Source organism: Bos indicus, chromosome X (genome assembly GCF_029378745.1).
Source record: "Bos indicus isolate NIAB-ARS_2022 breed Sahiwal x Tharparkar chromosome X, NIAB-ARS_B.indTharparkar_mat_pri_1.0, whole genome shotgun sequence".
NCBI lineage: Eukaryota > Metazoa > Chordata > Mammalia > Artiodactyla > Bovidae > Bos > Bos indicus.
In genome coordinates this window covers 52,830,492-52,850,574 of record NC_091789.1, presented here as the reverse complement: position 1 = coordinate 52,850,574, position 20,083 = coordinate 52,830,492, and the positions used below count along the sequence as shown (strand labels likewise).

General features: G+C 38.4%; 1 protein-coding gene across 9 annotated transcripts in view; it reads right to left on the bottom strand.

Moving 5' to 3' along the window:
• Positions 1–13,839: 13,839 nt before the first annotated feature.
• The window catches only part of ZMAT1 (zinc finger matrin-type 1), a 42,265-nt gene continuing 36,021 nt past the window's right edge, over positions 13,840–20,083 (bottom strand). For all 9 annotated transcript variants that reach the window (XM_070784746.1, XM_070784747.1, XM_019956408.2 and 6 more), the window contains 2 exons: positions 17,285–17,384; positions 13,840–16,079 (listed from right to left, as the gene is read on the bottom strand). In XM_070784746.1, coding sequence (XP_070640847.1) covers positions 14,756–16,079; positions 17,285–17,384 — 1,424 coding nt within the window. In that variant the 3' untranslated portion in view covers positions 13,840–14,755. The remainder of the gene's footprint in view (positions 16,080–17,284; positions 17,385–20,083) is intronic.

Here is a 20,083-nt window from a genome sequence, read left to right as displayed (position 1 = left end):
CTGCATAGTCATAAGGTATTTGATTTAGGTCATACCTGAATGGCCCAGTGTTTTTCCCTATTTTCTTCAATTTAAGCCTGAATCTTGCAATAAGGAGCTCATGATCTGAGCCACAGTCAGCTCCAGGTCTTATTTTTGCTGACTGTATGGAGCTTCTCCATCTTTGGCTGCAAAGAATATAATTGGTCTGATTTCAGTATTGACCATGTGGAGATGTCCATGTGTAGAGTCATCAAACTCTAGACAGTGCATTAAAAAGCAGAGACATCACTTGCCACCAAAGGTCTATATAGTCAAAGCTGATTTTTCCTGTAGTCATGTATGAATGTGAGTGAAGACTGAGCACCAAAGAACTGATGCATTCACATGCTGGTGCTAGAGAAGACTTTTGAGAGTCCCTTGAACAGCAAGGAGATCAAACCACTCAACCCTAAAGGAAATCAATCCTGAATATCCATTGGAAGGATTAATTCTGAAGCTCCCATACTTTGGACACCTAATGTGAAGAGCTGACTCACTGGAAAAGACTGATTCTAGGAAAGATTGAAGGCAAAAGGAGAAGGGGATGGCAGAGGTTGAGATAGTTAGATAGCATCACCAACTCAATGGACATAAATTTGAGCAAACTCTGGGAGACAGTGGAGGACAGAGCCTGGCATGCTGCAGTCCATGAAGTCACAAAGAGTTGGACATGACTTAGCAGCTGAAAAACAACAACAGCAGTCGATACTTTTACCTTTGAATGTTATATTGTTTTACTAGGACTTTCATAGCAAAATACCACAGACTGGGTGGCTTATATAACAGGAATTAATTTTTTCACAGTTTTGGAAGCTAGAAGTCCAAAATCAAAGTGTCAGCAGGCTTGGTTTCTCCTGAGGCCTGTCTTCTCAGCCTGCAGATAGTTCTCTCCTTACACTGTCCTCACATAGCCTTTCCTCTGTGTGAACATATCCTTGGTGTCTCTTTGTGTGTCCAAATATCGTCTTATACTGATACCAGTCAGATGGGTTTAGGGCCCATCCTAAGTAACACATTTTAACTTAATCACCTCTTTAAAGACCATATGTCCATGTACAGTCACATTCCGAAGCAGGGGATGTTAGGACTTCCACATCTGAATTTTGAGGTGCCACGACTCGGTTCATAACACTCCACCCTTGAGATACCCAAATTTCATGTCCATCTCACATGCATATTACTTTTACCTCTATCTCAACAGCCTAAAGTCTTAACCCACCACAGCTCAACTCTAAGTCCCATGTCTAAATAGTATCTAAATCAAGTATAGGGAAGACTCAAGAGATGCTTGATCTTGAGGCAAAATTCCTTTCCAGCGGTCAAACTGTGAAACAAGATAAGTTATCTGCTTACCAAATATAATAGTAAGACAGGCATAGCATAGACAGTCCTAGTTCAGATGGAAGAAATTGGAAAGAGGAAAGGTGCCGAGGGTCATTGTTGTTGTTCAGTTGGTCAGTCACGTCCAACTCTTTGTGACCCTGTGGACTGTAGCCCACCTGGCTCCTCTGTCCATGGGATTCTCCAGGTAAGAATACTGGAGTGGGCTGCCATTTCCTACTCCAGAGGATCTCCCCGACCCAGGGATCGAACTGGCATCTCCTGCATTGGCAGAGAGATTCTTTACCACTGAGCTGTCAAAGGTCATAAGCAAGTCTAAAACCTAGACAAAAAATTCCATTAGATTTCAAAGATTAAGAATAATTCTGTTTGGTTCAATGCTCTGTCCTCCAGGCTCACAGGGATGGAAGCTCTACCTTCTGGATCTGTTTGGGGTAGCAGCCCCACTCCTGAGGTCCCAGGCCTGACTCGTTGAAGCCAAGGAGGAGATAGTCCCAGCTTTGGGGTTGTTTCTACTTTTTCTTGAAGGATAACATGTGTTCACAGTTGGATATGTCTATTATCCTGTCCTATAGAATCCCAGACATCTGACAGTCTTCCTTCACTTTGTCTCATCCCTCTTCTCTTCAGTCAAAGCTGGCAACGTTTCTGATGGTATAACCCCATCTCTATTCCTGGCTTCTGCTGAGACGGCTGATTAGACCATGAATCATATCCATAGTCTAATGGAGCAACTGTCTAATTATATACTTGGTGTTCTCTCCAGGGCTCGAACCCAGGTCTTCTGCATTGCAGGCAGATTGTTTACTGTCTAAGCCACCAGGGAATTCAGTGTTTTCTCCAGAATATGTTTTCTCATTTTTTGCAATATGGATAGACTGAGAATTCCTCAACTCTTAAAGTGTGGTGCCTTTCTACTTAACAATTTCTTCTTCAGTTTTTCTTTCTCTCTTTCACATTTTACTATAAGCATCAAGGAGAAACTGGGCAATGCCATCAACATTTTGCTTAAAATCTCCTCTGCTCAATATCCAAATTTGTCCTTACAATGTCTAATTTCCACAAAACATTAGGACACAATTCAGCCAAGTTATCTGCCACTTTGTAACAAAAATCATCTTTCCTTAAGGTTCCTACCACATGATCCTTTTTCCTTTCTGAGTTCTCATCAGAATCTCCTTTAGTTTCATGTTTCTACCAACAGTTTCTTCCTGGCACACTACACTTTTTCTAACATGCACTTCAAAACTCTTCTAGCTTCTATCCATTCTCAGATACAAAGCTACTTCTATATTTTCAGGCATTTGTTAAAGCGGTATCCCATTTCTCAGTGCCAGAATCCATATTAGTCAGGATTCTGCAGAGAAGCAGAACCAACTGCTGCTGCTACTGCTGCTAAGTCGCTTCAGTCGTGACCGACTCTGTGCGACCCCATAGACAGCAGCCCACCAGGCTCCCCTGTCCCTGGGATTCTCCAGGCAAGAACACTGGAGTGGGTTGCCATTTCCTTCTCCAATGCATGAAAGTGAAAAGTGAAAGGGAAGTCGCTCAGTCGTGTCTGACTCTTAGTGACTGCATGGATTGCAGCCCATCAGGCCCCTCCGTCCATGGGATTTTCCAGGCAAGAGTACTGGAGTGGGTTGCCATTGCCTTCTCCGAGCAGAACCAACAGGATGCTTATTTATTTTAAGAAATTGAGTCACATAATGGTGGAGGTTTGGTAAGTAAAAAATCTGGAAGGAATTCCCTGGAGGTCCTGAGAGCTTCCACTGCAGGGGGCATAGTTTTGGCCCCTGGTTGGGGAACTAAGATCCCACAAGCATGGCCAAAAAATAAAAAAGTAAGAGGCCAGCCAGTTCTTCAACTGATTGGATGAGGCTTATCCATTATGAAAGGTTATGTGCCCTACTCAAAGTTCACTGATTTCAGTGTTAAATTCGTACAAATGATGGAAGAAATGTTCACATGTTGAGGTATGGGAAGTCATTCTAGGTTATTCATGATTTAACTTAAACTTTATGTTAACCAGAACATCCTGTTTTGTGGCCTATTAAACATACATTGTACATCTGCTTTAACCATTAAAGAAAAGGATGTGTTGTCCAGAAGTGTGTCATTTGGAATATAGAGATAAATGCTTCCCTTTCTGGGACATCAATGCTACTACTCCTTCAATGATAAGGCTCCATTCCCAGGCACCAATGCCATATTGACTCACTGTGTATATGCTGATCTGTATTTTTTGTAATCTTAAAGAAATGTACCTCATATTTGATGTTCTTTGTTCTGATAAGACATTAAACTGTTGAAAACTATGCTTTGCTGGAGCAGTTCCTGAGAACTTTCTGAGAGGTTGTCACCTGGGCAATAGTCCTCAGTTTGGCTCAAATAAAATTCTCCTCTATTCTTACTATAGATAGGTTTATTGATTACTTCTACACAAAAAACACCTTCATATAAACATCTAGAATAATGTTTGATCACATGTCTTGGAACAATGATCCAGTCAAGTTCATAAAATTAACCATCACAAATGCTGCAGAGAAGTCTCTCCAGCCCTGGGAACTCTCCAAGTCAAAAAAACAAAGGGAAGTCCCTGAGATGGTCTTTCAGAGAGCTGTCATACTAGTCAAAGCATACAACCACTATCTTTGAGAATAAGGTTTGTACTGTTCCCCGTGGCACTTAGCAACCTTCACTAGGAATCTTCATGGTTGCTGCTGGTCTGGGAAATGAGGATGGTAAGAGAGTTATTTTAAGTGCCATAGCTCTCTCTTACTAAAATGCCACAGCTTCTTTCTTCATTAAAGTTTCTTCTGGTTGTTGTGAGAGTTTGACTAGATTCCAGAGTTCTGTGAAAGTTGAGGCTGAGTTTTTGCCAGTTTAGTTGCTTTTGTATCAATACATGAACAGGAGTTTGCTACACTACCATTTTGAGTGACACCCCTTCTCTAAATTAAACCACTTTCATGGACCCCTGAAAGTACCATGGGGCCTAGACATTGTGACTACTGTGCTTAATTGATAAGATGTCCCTATGCCTGCCAAGAATCTTGGTACCTAGAAGCCATTCTGAGCCAGCCCTTCCCTAGGGATAGTGAACTTCCTGTCAGCTTCAGTAGTCACAAAAATGGGAAGTCAATTCCCAGCTCTGCCTTTAACTCTATGATCTTGACTAATGGACTTAACTACTCTGAGATTCACTTTTCCTCTTTTTTCCATTTGGGTCTCAGAATGAATGCAATAAATTAAAAAGAACAAATGTGTGCTAAGTCACTCTGTCATGTCCAACTCTTTGTGACTGTAGCTCTCCAGGCTCCTCCGTCCATGGGATTTCCCAGCAAAAATACTGGAGTGGGTAGCCGTTTCCTTCTTCAGCGGATCTTCCAGACCCAGAGATCAAACCCACGTCTCTTCCATCTCCTGCATTGGCAGGATTCTCTACCACTAACGCCACCTGGGAAGCCTGCCTAGCCCAATATTGATACTCAAATCTAGTTCCAGTTCCCTCTTCTCACATCAAATCTTCCACGAGCTGTCTATTTTCTCTCTTGCCACTTTTCCACAGGTGAAATTAGTGGCTGGTAATGGCTGGATAAAGTACTCTTTGAAGAGTATTTGCATTCTCATTAAGGACACTCTTCAGCCCATAGGATTTAAACTTTTCTGATGGAATTAAAAGTCAATTCTTTGGGGAGAAGCACAGTTTAGGAAGAGGGACTAGTCCCCTTTACAGATACTTTGGGTGTTTGCATGTGTTTTTAATTAGGGAAGATCTTTGGTAGATGATGATGTTCCACTCTTGCAGAGGATATGAAACTTGATAAATTAGACACACTATGATGGACATGCAGATATTATGTAATAACTGCCTACAGATAGGGAGATGTGTGATTTGGGGCACATCACAGGAAAACTTACTTTGCTCATCTATGAACTGAGGATAATAAAGGTGACATGAAAATGTTTTACAAACTCAAACTTAACCAATGTGAGGCAGTGTAATTATTCATTTATATAGTCACTGTTATAAAATCTTAGCTAATAGTAAATTTCTACCCATCCATGCACCACAACTACAGAACCCACGCACTGCAACAAGAGAAGCCCGCATGCTGCAACAAAGACCCAGAGTAGCCAAAAAAAAAAGTTTAAAATGTGCCTTCCCACAAAGCAATAGTCTGAAAACAGTGTCAATGCAAAGAGTTTGTGACTTAAACTCATTTTTTTAGCCTTCTTAAAGGCAGACTTTTCCTATCAAATCTCTCCTAGTACAAAAAATGAAACCACAGAATTTTTAATTCCCAGGTCTAATTCCACATACAATTTTTGTGAAATTTATTTGTTTATATCAGGCTTCATTTCCAAAAAATGTCAAGGCAGCTTACAAAGACAGGGGCTTGATGGTAAAAAAAAATTTTAAGTGATGAAATTGTAGATAAAGGAAAATAGAAAAAGTAAGAGTGAAGTTAGTGAAATATAAGGGTAAGGTTGGTATTGAACCCCATATTTAATGCTTCAGAGCACCCTGTAAATCTAGCATAATAATCATCCAGCTGTTGAACACTGCCAGTATTCAGTACTTCTTGATATAACTCAGTTTACTGTTGAACAACTGTGACCACTAGAAAGGGCTTTTTCTTAGCATCACCACCATGTAATTTAGCACTTAATCACGGTCTCCCTAATGCTAACTGATATTCTAATTTAATTAACATTCACTGAGAGTTCAATATGCATCAGAAACTATGTTGATACATTATCTCATTTAATCTTTAAATAACCTTGTGAGTTTTTTAAATCTTCATTTTACAGATGAGGAAAAGCAAGGTTTCAGAGGTTGAATGACCTGCCCCTAGTTACATTAAAGCAGTCAGCTTAAAATGTTCTTCCTAACATAGATCTTCTGAATCTGAATCCAATGTCTGCACCACTCCATGTCATCTCCCCATAATGTATGGGTTTTTTTCTCCCCCTGTTGCACTATAAGCTACCTGGGTACCTGATAACAGTGTTGCTACCAATCATTAAATAGCAAATATTACACTAAATTCAGAGAAAGCCTCAGGAATCACCTCCTGACTTCACTGGCTATAAGATGCAGTGAGACAGGAATGAGCCCTGTTCCACTAGGGCTCTGTCAGCTTTGGAAAATAAAAACATGTGGAGTATATATATATTATATATATATATATATATATATATATATGCCAAATTAATGATTACTTTCTTGGTTATTTTATGCTTTATCTCCTTCCTTGTATACATATTAGGTGAGGTAAGATTGAAGTACAGCTAATCTTTTGAAAAGAAATACAACACAGATTTTCCTGACCCATTGTTCTACCCTCAGTAAGCCAATTAAAGAGTTTATGAACTCTTCCTCTGGAATCTTGCCACAATATATTTAAAAATTATACAAAAACAAATGGAAGAAAACATAAATGGAGCCAACCTCTGAGACGGTAACAGGCAGGAAGGCCAGGGGTCTCCAAAGGGAGGAAATAGGGTACAAGTGTCAGACATTTTTTATCTCTCTCTTAAGCAGCAGGAATTCCCTGGTGGCTCAGATGGTAAAGCATCTGCCTACAATGTGGGTAGACCTGGGTTCGATACCTGGGACAGGAAGATCCCCCGGAGAAGGAAATGGGAACCCACTCCAGTATTCTTGTGTGGAAAATCCCATGGATGGAGTAGCCTGGTAGGTTATAGTCCACGGGGTCACAAAGAGTTGGACACGACTAAACGACTTCACTTCCACTTGAAGCAGCAGGAGGAAGTAAACAAGTGTTAGATTTTTTTCCCCCTTCTCTATACTAATTTAAAAAGAGGTTTCTCTTAAAATTCTGTGTTGCCATGACGACACCTGGCTCCACCAGAACTTAACTTTTCTTAAACCTTGAGCTAACCAATGTGTTTTTCTTAATGGAATTGTTTGTCTTAAGCTATGTTAATGAGCTATGTATTTACCCTAGACTCTGTCTTCAAGTCTGTTCAGCCTAAGACTCAAAACAGATTTGACAAACCAGTATGTTTTACTCATGCAAATGTTCTCTTAAGCTATGTTGATGAGACTGTATTTGCTTGGAAACCTGTCTTTCTTCAAGATTCATGTCAGTCATTTTATGGCACCGGACAACTCACCTTGTGCCAATGTTATCTCAAAATGCATGTTGTGGGTGAGGGGCCTGGTGCCAGTCTCTGAGTTTTGAGACATTTCCTTGCTCTAATTAGCAGACTGCTAGTAGCTATATAACATCCAGCTAAAGACTAGCAGCGGGGCACCCTTTCTACTCCCTTCTGATGTCTATGTCAGAAGCTTTCTCTATCTCTTTTACACTTTAATAAAACTTTATTACACTAAAGCTCTGAGTAATCAAGCCTTGTGACTGGCCCCGGACTGAGTTCTTCTCCAGAGGCCAAGAATCCCAGTATCTTTTGTGGTTCAGCAACGAACTTTCACCTCTAGTGAGGTTATGCTAATAATTTAATTTTGTTTATAGAATAGTAGATCTGTGGGGAATCCTCTTCTATCTTTCCAGAATATGATTTATCATTGCCACTCCCAAACATCTGTTTTCCAAGTGACTATCTTAAACTGAGGTGCAGAGTGAAACTTTACTGACCCCAAGTTTCATGGGTCAATTGTTATATGTTAGTACTTAAAGCTTTTTTAATATTTTAATTTTTTTTAGCCATGGTGGGTCTTTGTTGTTGCACGTGGGCTTTCTCTAGTTGCAGCAAGTGGGGGCTACTCTTCATTGTAGTGTGCTGACTTCTCCTCGCGGTGGCTTTTCTTGTTGTGGAGCACGGGATCTAGGTGCATGGGCTTCAGCGGTTGCAGCTCATGGGCTCTAGAGCATGGACTCAGTAGTTTGGGCACACTGGCTTAGTTGCTCCATGGCATATGAGATCTTCCTGGACCAGGGATCAAACTTGTGTCCCCTACATTGCAAGGCAGATTCTTAACCACTGGACCACCAGGTAAGTCCTAATATTTAGTTTTTAATTCTCTTTGGACTTGATTAAAAGGTCCCAAGAAACTTCAGTCTGTTTTTAAATTAGTTAAGTTTCTTTTTCAATCTTAAGGCTACCTCTTTCCTCTAATGACATCATGATGCTTCTTTCACTTTCTTGATATCACTGTGAAATTCGCCTGTCCGAAGCTGAGCTTTGCTTTCCCACTTTCTTGCCTCTGAGCTCATATATTTCTCAGAAATCTATGACCCAGCTCTGGCATTTCAGAGTCTTGCCAAGAGAACCTCACAGACTCTCTTCATCTGTCTCTTACTCCCAGTTTCCTCTGATACCACCCTAGTCTCTGATGCCACACATCCTGTGTCTGATCTCCTGTCCTGTTTACCTTTCCAGCTTCACACTGATTTTTAAATGGGAACATTATATTTTATATTCACTTTAGACCATCCAGTCCAACTCCCTCTCATTTCCTTTTTCTGCCTAGAAACTCTCAATGACCCCTTTTACCTAAACAGTTAATGATAATAACCCTCTCTGTCAGTCTTCCAGGTCTAACCCTACTCTTTTCTCAATCTTTCTTAGCATCAGGGTCTTTTCTAATGAGTTGGCTCTTCATATCAGGTGGTCAAAGTATTGGAGCTTCAGCTTCAGCATCAGTCCTTCCAATGAATATTCAGAACTGATTTCCTTTAGGATTGACTGATTGGATCTCCTTGCAGTCCAAGGGACTCTCAAGAGTCTACTCCAACACCACAGTTCAAAAGCATCAATTCTTCGGCACTCAACCTACTTTATGGTCCAACTCTCCCAACCATACATGACTATGGGAAAAACCATAGCTTTGACTAGACAGACCTTTGCTGGCAAAGCAATGTCTCTGCTTTTTAATATGCTGTCTAGGTTTGTCAAAGCTTTTCTTCCAAGGAGCAAGGGTCTTTTAATTTCATGGCTGCAGTCACCCTCTGCAGTGTTACTGGAGCCCAAGAAAATAAAGTCTCTCACTGTTTCCATTGTTTCCCCATCTATTTGCCATGAAGTCATGAGACCAGATGCCATGATATTCGTTTTTTGAACGTTGAATTTTAAGTCACCTTTTCCACTGTCCTCTTTCACTGTCAATGACAGAATCTCATAGCCTGCTCCAAAATAGAGTCTGTTCCTTAAGACTGCTCCCAGTACCTCCTGTCTGGGATAGATTTCTGGGGGAAATTGGTGAGAGAGATTTGTTTGTAGGTAATTTACAGGGGGCATGCTCAGAAGAACACTTCTGAGGGAAGCAGGATTAGCAGAGAAATTGAACTGTAATACAGTCCCAACAAAGGACTCAGTGGATCCAATGGCCTTTCAGAGTTACCCAAAATTGAAACAAGAAGCCTGACATTTATGTACCTACATTATCCCATCAATGTGGGCTATGCCCAGGAGAGGGCATGACCTAAGGAGAGGCAGTTCCCTTCAAACAAGGCCAATTCCCCAGAAGGGGAGATGAGTGTCTCTATCTTGAAAAGTGTGACAATTCTGGGGAGCACAACACTGCACCTATTACAACAAATTTCTTTGTATATCCATTGCTGTTATCTATTCTGTCAATCTATATAATTTGAAACTTTTATTTTCTACTATTTCCTTTACTATCTTTACCACAATCTCTTCTCTCTTGTATTCCTTCCAATTTAAGTTTATTTTGCTGTCATACTTCCTGGGATCCACTTTCTCTAGTCTCCTCCCCATCTACTACTGTCTGAACTTTTCCTTACTTTACCCATTATATTTCTGCCTGTTATGTTTGATTTCTGAAACCAGGAGTTTTCATTTTATATGTGTGTTGTTTTTTCTGGAGAAAACTTTATGCTGGATAGTTCTGAAGTCCTTGGGGCTTAGTTCACCAGAGTGCTCTATGATTTCTTGCTGATTCTGTACCATTTTTTCCACTCACTTGCAATTCAGGGCCTGTAATGACTTCTTTCAATGTTTCAGTTACTCTCATACCTATTTTCTCAGTTTGATCAAAAAATAATGATGTCTTAGATGACACTGGTAACTGAAGATGAAGAGAATTGGACATTAGGAGAGATATCTTGGTGATATTATCAAGAGGGATTGCTTATGGTCTAATGTAGGAGTGAAGAGGTGCTCCAAAATGGTTTTTAGCTTGGGTAACTGGATGAAGGTTTTATAGAAATGAGGAACACTGGGAGATGAATGACTGATAATGGAACAAGCAGGCACTCTATTTGGCTATGTGAAATTTGGAGTACCTGTTAGATAGCCAAGTGGATATATCAAAGAAGTAGGTCTGAACTGAGAGGAAAAGGTTTGCTTAGATGTCACTTCCTTTGGGAAGCCTTTCCTGAATACCCACTTTCCATCTCATGAAGCATTACCCTTGCTACCCACAGCATCTTTCATCACTCCCATTGTAGCCTTTATCAAATTTACACTATAGTTTCTTCTTTATTAGTCCATTTTCTCTGTTAGAATGTGAGCTCTTTGTGGAGCAGAACTTACGTTCTTCATTTTTTTTTTTTTTTCCTCAAATTTCTTTCCTGGATATGTGCTATGAGTCAGTTCTTATCATTTGTCCAATGCATGCATATAACCAGGCAGCCAATTACATTTTTCTCCATAGCTACAATCATTGAAAATTATTTTCTAAATTCAGTCAAAATTTGCCTCCTTCTACTTTCTATTCAGTTGAGGATATACCTATGAAACTAAGTGTTATTAATTTACTTGTCTGAATACTGAGTTCAATAAGTTGCCTTAAATCACATGTGATTATATATATATATGTGTGTGTGTGTGTGTATATATATATATATATATATGCATATTAGCCTTTCAAGCCAAGCATGTAATAAAAATCCCAACATTGTTTTCACATGTAATATCTTTTTTTCTCCCCCCACATGTAGTATCTTAAAAACAATGTCTCCTCAAACATGTTTTTGTATTGTCTTCCATAGCCAAATGTGGATTTAATGTTTATACTAATAACTTTTATCTTGCTATATTCAGCACTCAACTCTAGAAGTTGAGATCATTTTTGATCCCTGAATATATATTTAAATATCTCAAAATACTATTACTTCCAAGTGTTCAGCTGCAGAAGCTGGAAGCAAAGCAAATGTGCCAAAGTAGGTAACAGAAAATTTATTTTATGGTGGGGTTAAGATATAGTTCATTTTTGGCCAAAAAAGCTTTTTTTGGCCAAAAACACCCACTGAAAATATTTCAAAACCATTTACTAGAGCAAGTCACTGATAACTTCTCCAAGAATGCAGTCAACACCACATCCTTATTTCTCATCAAACTTGCCACACCAGCAATTTAAATGATTTACCCAGTATTGACTAAAATTTTAATTTTTAATGTGTGCAGCTAATTTTAATGAATAATTACCTATTTTGGAAATATCAGAGTAATTTGGTATCTTTGTGAATATTCTTATGATATATAGTTTGAATTCCCACCTTGCAGCTTTCCAGATAAGCAAAAGATAAGAGAATTCAGCACACTAAACCAGTTTTACAACAAATGCTAAAAGAACTTCTGTAGGCAAGAAACACAAGAGAAGGAAACGATCTGCAAAAAAATAAACCCCAAACAATTAACAAAATGGTAATAGGATCATATATATCAATAATTACACATTTTTTCAAGTGCACATGGGACATTCTCTAGGGCTGATCACACGCTGGGCCATAAGGCAGGCCTTGGTAAATTTAAGAAAGTTGAAATCTTATCAAGCAGCTTTTCTGATCACAACACTATGAGATTAGAAATAAACTTCAAAGAAAACTCTAAGAAACACATGGTGGCTAAACAATATGCTACTAAGCAACCATTTGATTACTGAAGAAATAAAAAAAATACCTAGACACAAATGAAAATGAAAGTACAATGGTCCAAAACTTACTGGACGCAGCAAAAGCAGTTCTAAAAAAGTTTATAGCTATACAATCTTACCTCCAAAAACAAGAAAAATTTTCAAATAAACAAACTAACCTTACACCTAAAGCAACTATAGAAAGAACAAACAAATCCTAAAGTTAGTAGAAGGAAGGAAATCATAAAGATTAGAACAGAAATAAATGAGAGACAAAACAATGGCAAAGATCAATGAAACTAAAAGCTGGTTCTTTGAACAGATAAATGAGATTGATAAACCTTTAGCCAAACTCACCAAGAAAAAAAGGGAGAGGACTTAAATCAGTAAAATTAGAAATGAGGAGTTACAACTGACTCCACAGAAATACCAAGAATCCTAAGAGACTACTATGAACAACTATACACCAATAAAATGGACAACCTGGAAGAAATGGAAAAGGTACAGTTTTCCTAGACTGAACCAGGAAGAAATAGAAAATATGAACAGACCAATCACAAGACTATAGGGCTTATTTCTGGGTTTTCTATTCTGTTCCATTGACCTATATATTTCCATTTTTGTGCCAGTACCATACTGTTTTGATGACTTCAATGAGATATCACCTCACACTAGTCAGAATGGCAATCATCAAAAACTCCACAAACAACAAATGCTGGAGAGGGTGTGGAGAGAGGGGAACCCTCCTGCACTATTGGTGGGAATGTAAATTGGTACAGCCACTATGGAGAACAGTATAGAGATTCCTTAAAAAACTAAAAATAGAGCTACCATATGACTCTGCAAAAAACTGAAAATAGAGCTACCATATGACCATGCAATCCCACTCCTGGGCATGTATCCAGAGAAAAATATGGCCTGAAAAGATACATGCACCCCAATGCTCATTGAAGCATTGTTTGCAATAGCTAAGACATGGAAACAACCTAAATGTCCATCAACAGAGGAATGGATAAAGATGTGGTACACATATACAATGGAATATTACTCAGCCATTAAAAAGAATGAAAAAAAGGCCATTTGCATCAATATGGATGGACCTGGAGAGTGTCATACTGAATGAAGTATGTTAGAGAAGGAGAAATATCATATGACATCCTTTAAATGTGGAATCTAAAAAGAAATGATACAAATTAACTTACTTATGAAACAGGAAGAGACTCACAGACTTAGAAAAGGAACTCATGGTTGCCAGGGGGAAGGGATAGTTAAAGACTTTTGGAAGGCCATGTACACACTGCTATTATTTTAAATGGATAAGCAACAAAAACCAATTGTATACCACATGGAATTCTGCTCAATGTTATGTGCCAGCCTGGATGGGAAAGTGGTTTGGGGGAGAATGGATACATGAATATGTACGGCTGAGTCCCTTCACTGTTCACCTGAAACTATCACAACATTGTTAATCGGCTATACCTCAATACAGAATGTTTTTGGTGTTAAAAAAGTGAATTAAAAAATAAATAAATAGAAATATCAGTAAGGAAAACAAAACAAAAAACTTTACAGTGTGATCTCCTTAGAGGTGAAAATTGTTTATTTCCCCTCTCACTCCCAAAGTAAAATAATATTCAGCTGGGAAATAATTATTTACATAAAACAATATATAGAAATTAAAACACTTTAATATAATATAAACATTTACAGAATATAGACTGATTTTTTATCAGTACTTTTTGAGAGAACTCTTTAAAACTATATATCATCTACATTTATTATAGACTTTCCCACTTTCAGAACTAGAAAATACAAAAATACACTGTAAATTATATTTAACAAACGAACAAAAAATCAATCTAAATTGCTTCACATATTTTCCTTGGAGAAAACCAAGAAACATAAACAAACATATAATAGCAATAAAAAATACCACCAACACTAACACAACTCAAACAGAGGATGGATTCTATAATGCCTGCTGATTTTCTCATTTAAAACTAATTTTCTCCCATAGGTAAATAATTCACTAGCAGAGCAACTGGATGAACAGGAGCAGAGACAGCCTCATTAAGATAAATTACTTTATACATAGGAAATATGTAATTTTTCTTCCATGTTAAGAAATGAGAAAAATAACTTGAGGAAAAGGCATATTGAATACTCTTACTTTACTTGGCTTTTGTTAACGGTTGAAGTAACTGTTCACTTAGGGAAATTCAAATAACATGAATTTCATGAAACCAAACTCTTCAACTTATTTCTTCAATTCAACCTTAAAGGAACACAACTTAAAAGTTCAAAATCCAAGAGAAGACTCGTCCTAAATCACTGACATGTTTGTCTTTTAACTGGCTTCCTTTTCTCTTATGTTCTTATCTGTGTTCTTTTGTTCTTCTTTCTCAGAGGTGAGGTTTAGGCTTGTTTGTCTCTTCTTTCAAGTCAATTTCAATTTTTACACACAAAAAACTAAGCGTTCTTGAACTGACACTGACTGTACTCACCTCTCTTTTTCTTCATTGGATGTTTCTGTCTTTGTCTAAATTCCCCCATTCTATTTCTCCTGGGGTAAACAAGGCTAAAAGTTTAAAATCCAAGAATAGACTCATCCCAAAGCATTTCCTCTTCCGTCTTTTCTTCAACAGGTTTCTTTTTCTCTTTCTTGTGCTTACGTTCTTCCTTCTGAGAGGGTACACCATGGCTTTTTTTCTTTTTTCGATGCTTAAGCTTTCCTGAACTGACACTGAGTTTCTCTCTGCCTCTTTTCCCTTCCCCAGTGCCCTTGTCCTTGTCTAGACCTGTATCCCCATAACCCTTTTTTCTTTTATGCTTGGACTGCTCCTTCTCTGGCCTTTCTTCACCTTTCTCCATGTGCCTTCTTCTCTTCTGATGTTTCCGCTTACGACCTGCTTGATGCTCACTGGTATCGTTTCCTGAGGAGAGGTGCTTATAAACTTCAGATTCTACACTGTATGTGCCAGAGTTATTGTCCTGCTGACTAAGGCTCAGGGGTACTGGTTTTTCTGGGAAATAGTCTCTGGTGGGTTGACAGTAGGTCACAGGGTCTAATCTCTGTTTGTTGTCATGAGTTGGTAAAGGATGAGGTAACAGGTTTTCTTCTGCCTGTGAAATACTGTATGATCCTGGGTAAGTCTGGAAAGTCTCAAATGGGAGTTTTTGCTCAAACATTCTAGGTCTGAGTCTGGAATCAACCATTTCTCTGTGCTTATGGGTTTCTACAGAGCTATCACTTATCTTTCTGAAAGAAGTCTTTGGCTCTAGTCCTCTGGCTTTCTGCACTTTGATATAATCCTCAAGTTCATCTTGGAAAGAGTTATATGTCCTCTTTGACTGAGCTGGTAACCAGTGATATAATTGGCTTTCCACTGGTGAAGTAGTGTATGGTCGTTGGTAGGTCTGAGAAGTCTCAAATGAATATCTTTGTTCACACATTCTTGGTCTGGGTCCAGAATCAATTTCTCTGTACCCATGGGTTTCCACAGAGCTCTCTCTTTCCTTTCTGAAACAAGTCTTTGGATCTAGTCCTCTGGCTTTCTGCGCTTTGATATAATCTTCCAGTTCATCTTGAAAAGAGTCATATGTTTTCTTTGATTGAGCTGGTAAGCAATGAGGTAACTGGTTTTCCACTGTTTGTGAAATATTATATGGTCCTGGATATGTCCAGAACGTCTCACCTGGGGATCTTTGTTCAAACATTCTATGTCTGGATCTGGAATCAACTGCTTCTCTATACCCACGGGCTTCCAAAGAACCTTCTTCCATCTTTCTAAAACAAGTCTTTGGTTCTGATCCTCTGGCTTTCTGTACTTTGATGTAATCTGTATATTCATCTTGGCAAGATTCTGGTGGCTTCCTTGATTTCTTCACTAGATTAATAACAATGGATTCTCTGCAAATAAGACAGTAGAAAGTTCTTGTTACTAGATTATTTTATTTGGAATATTTGCTTTGCTTTCAAAAATACTAGTTTGAAAAAAAAATACAACAGAGGCCCAAGCAAAATTTTGAAACCTACCTTAATATAAAAGCTATAAATCATGACTTTGTATGCCAAAGAGAAGAAGCAGGAACAGTCACATATCTCCTAGGCACCTCACAATTTTTTATACATAAAAAATTTTCACACTTGGGATGAAAGGGAAGATAGGTATAAAGAAGCAGACATATCTGATACTGTTGTAGTACTTAAAAATGTAAGACATGTTGGGATGTGTGGGAAAGGACCAATAATATTTAATGCCCTAAAGATGGTCTGATCTGCATGCCACATTGCTGTAAAAAGTTCTAATTATCAGTTCCTTGTATAGATCTATAAATGTGACATCTATTTATTCTGGAACTCTGAAATTTTACAGAGTGTAAATGAAGGTTAATTTGGTTAGTTATACAATTTAGCTACCTAGTATTCAGACTCAATAATACAAATATTTTCTACCAGAATAATGTAAGTTATACTAAAAGCAACAAAATAAATATACAATACTTAAGTGCCCCTCTGTCCCACTACTTGACTTATCCAGTCCCCAACTGTCCAGTCAATCTTCTCCTTAAAATAATAGAACAAATTGGAATAAATGTGTACTAAGCTCCTACAATGGGACCTTGCCCATATTTTTATACTTCACTATAACCACTTTATGTCACAGCTGTCCAAAATTACTTGGTAGAAAGATCTGGTATTCCAGTTTGGTTCTGTTTAACAGCAAGACCTTTTTTCTTAACCACTATACCTCACTGGAAGGATGACAAATCGATAGCTGAACCTCTGGAACTAGCCAACCTTCCGAGGATTACAGGGATTATTTGAATCATCTGGCTAGCCTGAGAATGATCCTTTAGCATCTTTCCAAAGATGTCTGGTCAGGAGGGTTGCCCGTGAGCCAGCTCTTTTGGCATACTATCATACTATCATGGCTAGAGAACTCCCTAGGAGATGGAACTAGCATACAATATGTTACAAATACTACCAACCATATCCAGGATGAACTCTTAAGGAAATAAATGTCTAGAAAGTTTGTATAATACATGTAAAGATACTTGACAGAACCCCTGTTTTTTTGGTATCATAGAAACACTTTGGTAAGAAATTCTTACTTAAGTTGATGTTCACTTCCTTGCATATGAGACCGGAACATTTCTAAAGATGTAAAGGTGATATTACAAATACGACAATCGTAGGTTCTCATACTAAATGCTGGAAAAAACAGAGTTCAAGTTAAAAAGGTCAATAGGAATATACTTAGAATTACATAGCTGGACAGTTGTTTACTAGAAACCATCTACTTGAACTTTCCCAATTTAAAGATAAGGCCTAGAGAAGATAAATGATTTGGTTGAAGTCGCAGAGTCAGTTAGTAACAGAGATAGCTTCTCAGAGCCCACGTCTCTTATTAAAGTCCAAAATTCTTCACACTATACCACACTGCAGCTCCAGCCTTGGTCTCTTTAAGAAACTGCTATCTGCTTGTTTATTTTTGTTATGCGAAAGTACAACAGACACTTCAAATGTAGTGTGCATAATCTATCTTTGCCTCTTAATCCCTCAATCAACCTCTTTTTGTTTGTCCCCAACTTTCTTTCTACCCAACTAAAACTTGAAACATCCCAAAATATTAAAGATGAATAAAGGCAAATGTTTACTCTCTTACCTGAAATCACTGTAATGCATTAGTTTACCAAAAGTGATTTCCATAGACAGATTTTAGAGAGAGTTTCAGTGAGCCCCACTCTCAAGATAAATGCTGAAAGCAAAATTCTAAAATAAAACTATTAGTTACCACTTCATAAGAGTCAAGAACTATAGAATAGGTATACTATTTACCTCTCTATTCTGACTGATAGGTAGAACTGGAAGCAGGTGATAGGTTACGTTTTATTTTCTTAATCTTATTATCCCTCCACTTTCTCTTCAGTCAGAAGATGCAAATTAATAAATTTCATTAAGCTAAATATAAAAACAATCTCACTCTAAAGAAGAGGCAATAAATTCATGGCTGCAGAGATTTTAGGGTCCAGCAAGGCTATCTTCTTTGAAATCAAACAGCAAATTGATCATTTAAAGGACACTAAATTAATCATTACTAGGTGTATTGGCCATGTCCAAGCAAAGATTATTCATAGAAACAGGAAACTACTGTCAAAGGGAAAGAAAGATCCTGACTTTGAAGCACATGAGGACTATGTTCACTACTGATGTATTCTCTGCAGTGGGCCCAGGAGAGCTCAGCTGGTTACATCAAAGTCTGAATAAATGATTCTTCAAAACTATCCTCTCTTCCTGTGCTGACTTTCGCACTTGCCAAGTCACTTCTGATTATAATTTGGTTTCCTATATTACTGATACCAATAAGAGGATAATCTAAATGATATTTTTTTTTACAAACCTGGGAACTGAAATATCTATTTATGCTCCTACCATAAATCAATAACAGAAGACAGTGAATTAAACTGCAATGTTTCCCAGACTTCTCTGATAAGAATCAATTGGAGTGTGAGTTAAAAATATAGATCCCCAGACCCCTTCTTCTGGAGAATATGATACATTGGGACAGGGAATTTGTATTTTAACAATATCCCAGCTAATTGTCAAAGAATGGGTGGAAAAAAAAAACCTTAAAGGAGTGTCTTTCCAGTTCCTTTGTTATTTATCACCATCTTGCAATTTTGTTTTTGGTTTGGGAAGTCCTTCATTTGAGGCTAATCACCTTTGAAGATTCTGGCAAAGCTGAGAACTGAATCCAGGACTCTGCATGCTTATAAAAACCCTTTCCAGACATTATAGCTAACGTTATTTACAAGTGGGAAAATTAAGGCTCGGATTCACTTGGATATGTATTCTGAGGGCACCCAAGTTATGCAAGATAAGCAGGACTCCTGGTTTCCCCTAGGCTAGTGGTTCTTAATGTTAGTTACACATTAGAACCATGTGGAGAACTCTAAAAATTATTCATGTTACAGCTCAACATAAAACCAATTTAATCAGAATCTCTAGGGGTAGAACTAGGCTTTCTTACTTTTTGCAAGCATTCTAGTTGATTTTTCTGTGCAGAGACTGTTAAGCACCACTGCCTAGATGATCTCCAATGGTTATAAACTTAGATTATATTTCAGAGGTTTTACACATTTGTCTAGTGCTTATAGAGTATATATAATGTTCTTTTCAGTTCCTCCTTGGTTTCTTCACAAGTTATATCAGAAGATTATAATACAGGCAATATAGTAGTTTAGAGGAGCTGCAGGTCATATATGAAAGACCTAGAAGCAGTTCTGGAAAAGTATGGTCTGCTTCTATTACCTTGCTGCTGCTAAGTTGCTTCAGTCGTGTCTGACTCTGTGCGACCCCATAGACGGCAGCCCACTAGGCTCCTCTGTCCCTGGGATTCTCCAGGCAAGAACACTGGAGTGGGTTGCCATTTCCTTCTCCAATGCATGAAAGTGAAAAGTGAAAGTGAAGTTGCTCAGTCATGTCTGACTCTTCGCGACCCCATGGACTGCAGCCTACCAGGCTCCTCCGTCCATGGGATTTTCCAGGCAAGAGTACTGGAGTGAGTTGCCATTGCTTTCTCTATTACCTTAGCCCTTGTCTTTTTAACACATTGATATTCTTTTTCTAGGATACAGTCTTCTGAGAAAATAACATATGAAAATGGTGTAAACCCTTTCTGTGAAGACACGAAGCCTATGTATTTGTCTCAAGATCAAAATTCCTGGTCTAATCCTACTGAAACCTGCCTCTACTGTTTCTCATACTGTCCATTCTCCTGAGTCTGTTCCTTGGGCCTGTCAAATTTTGCTCCCCTCAGCCCTGCTAGGATTCCTTGTTTCTGACTTCACCCTGTCAAATTTTGCTCCCCTCAGCCCTGCTAGGATTCCTTGTTTCTGACTTCACCCAGC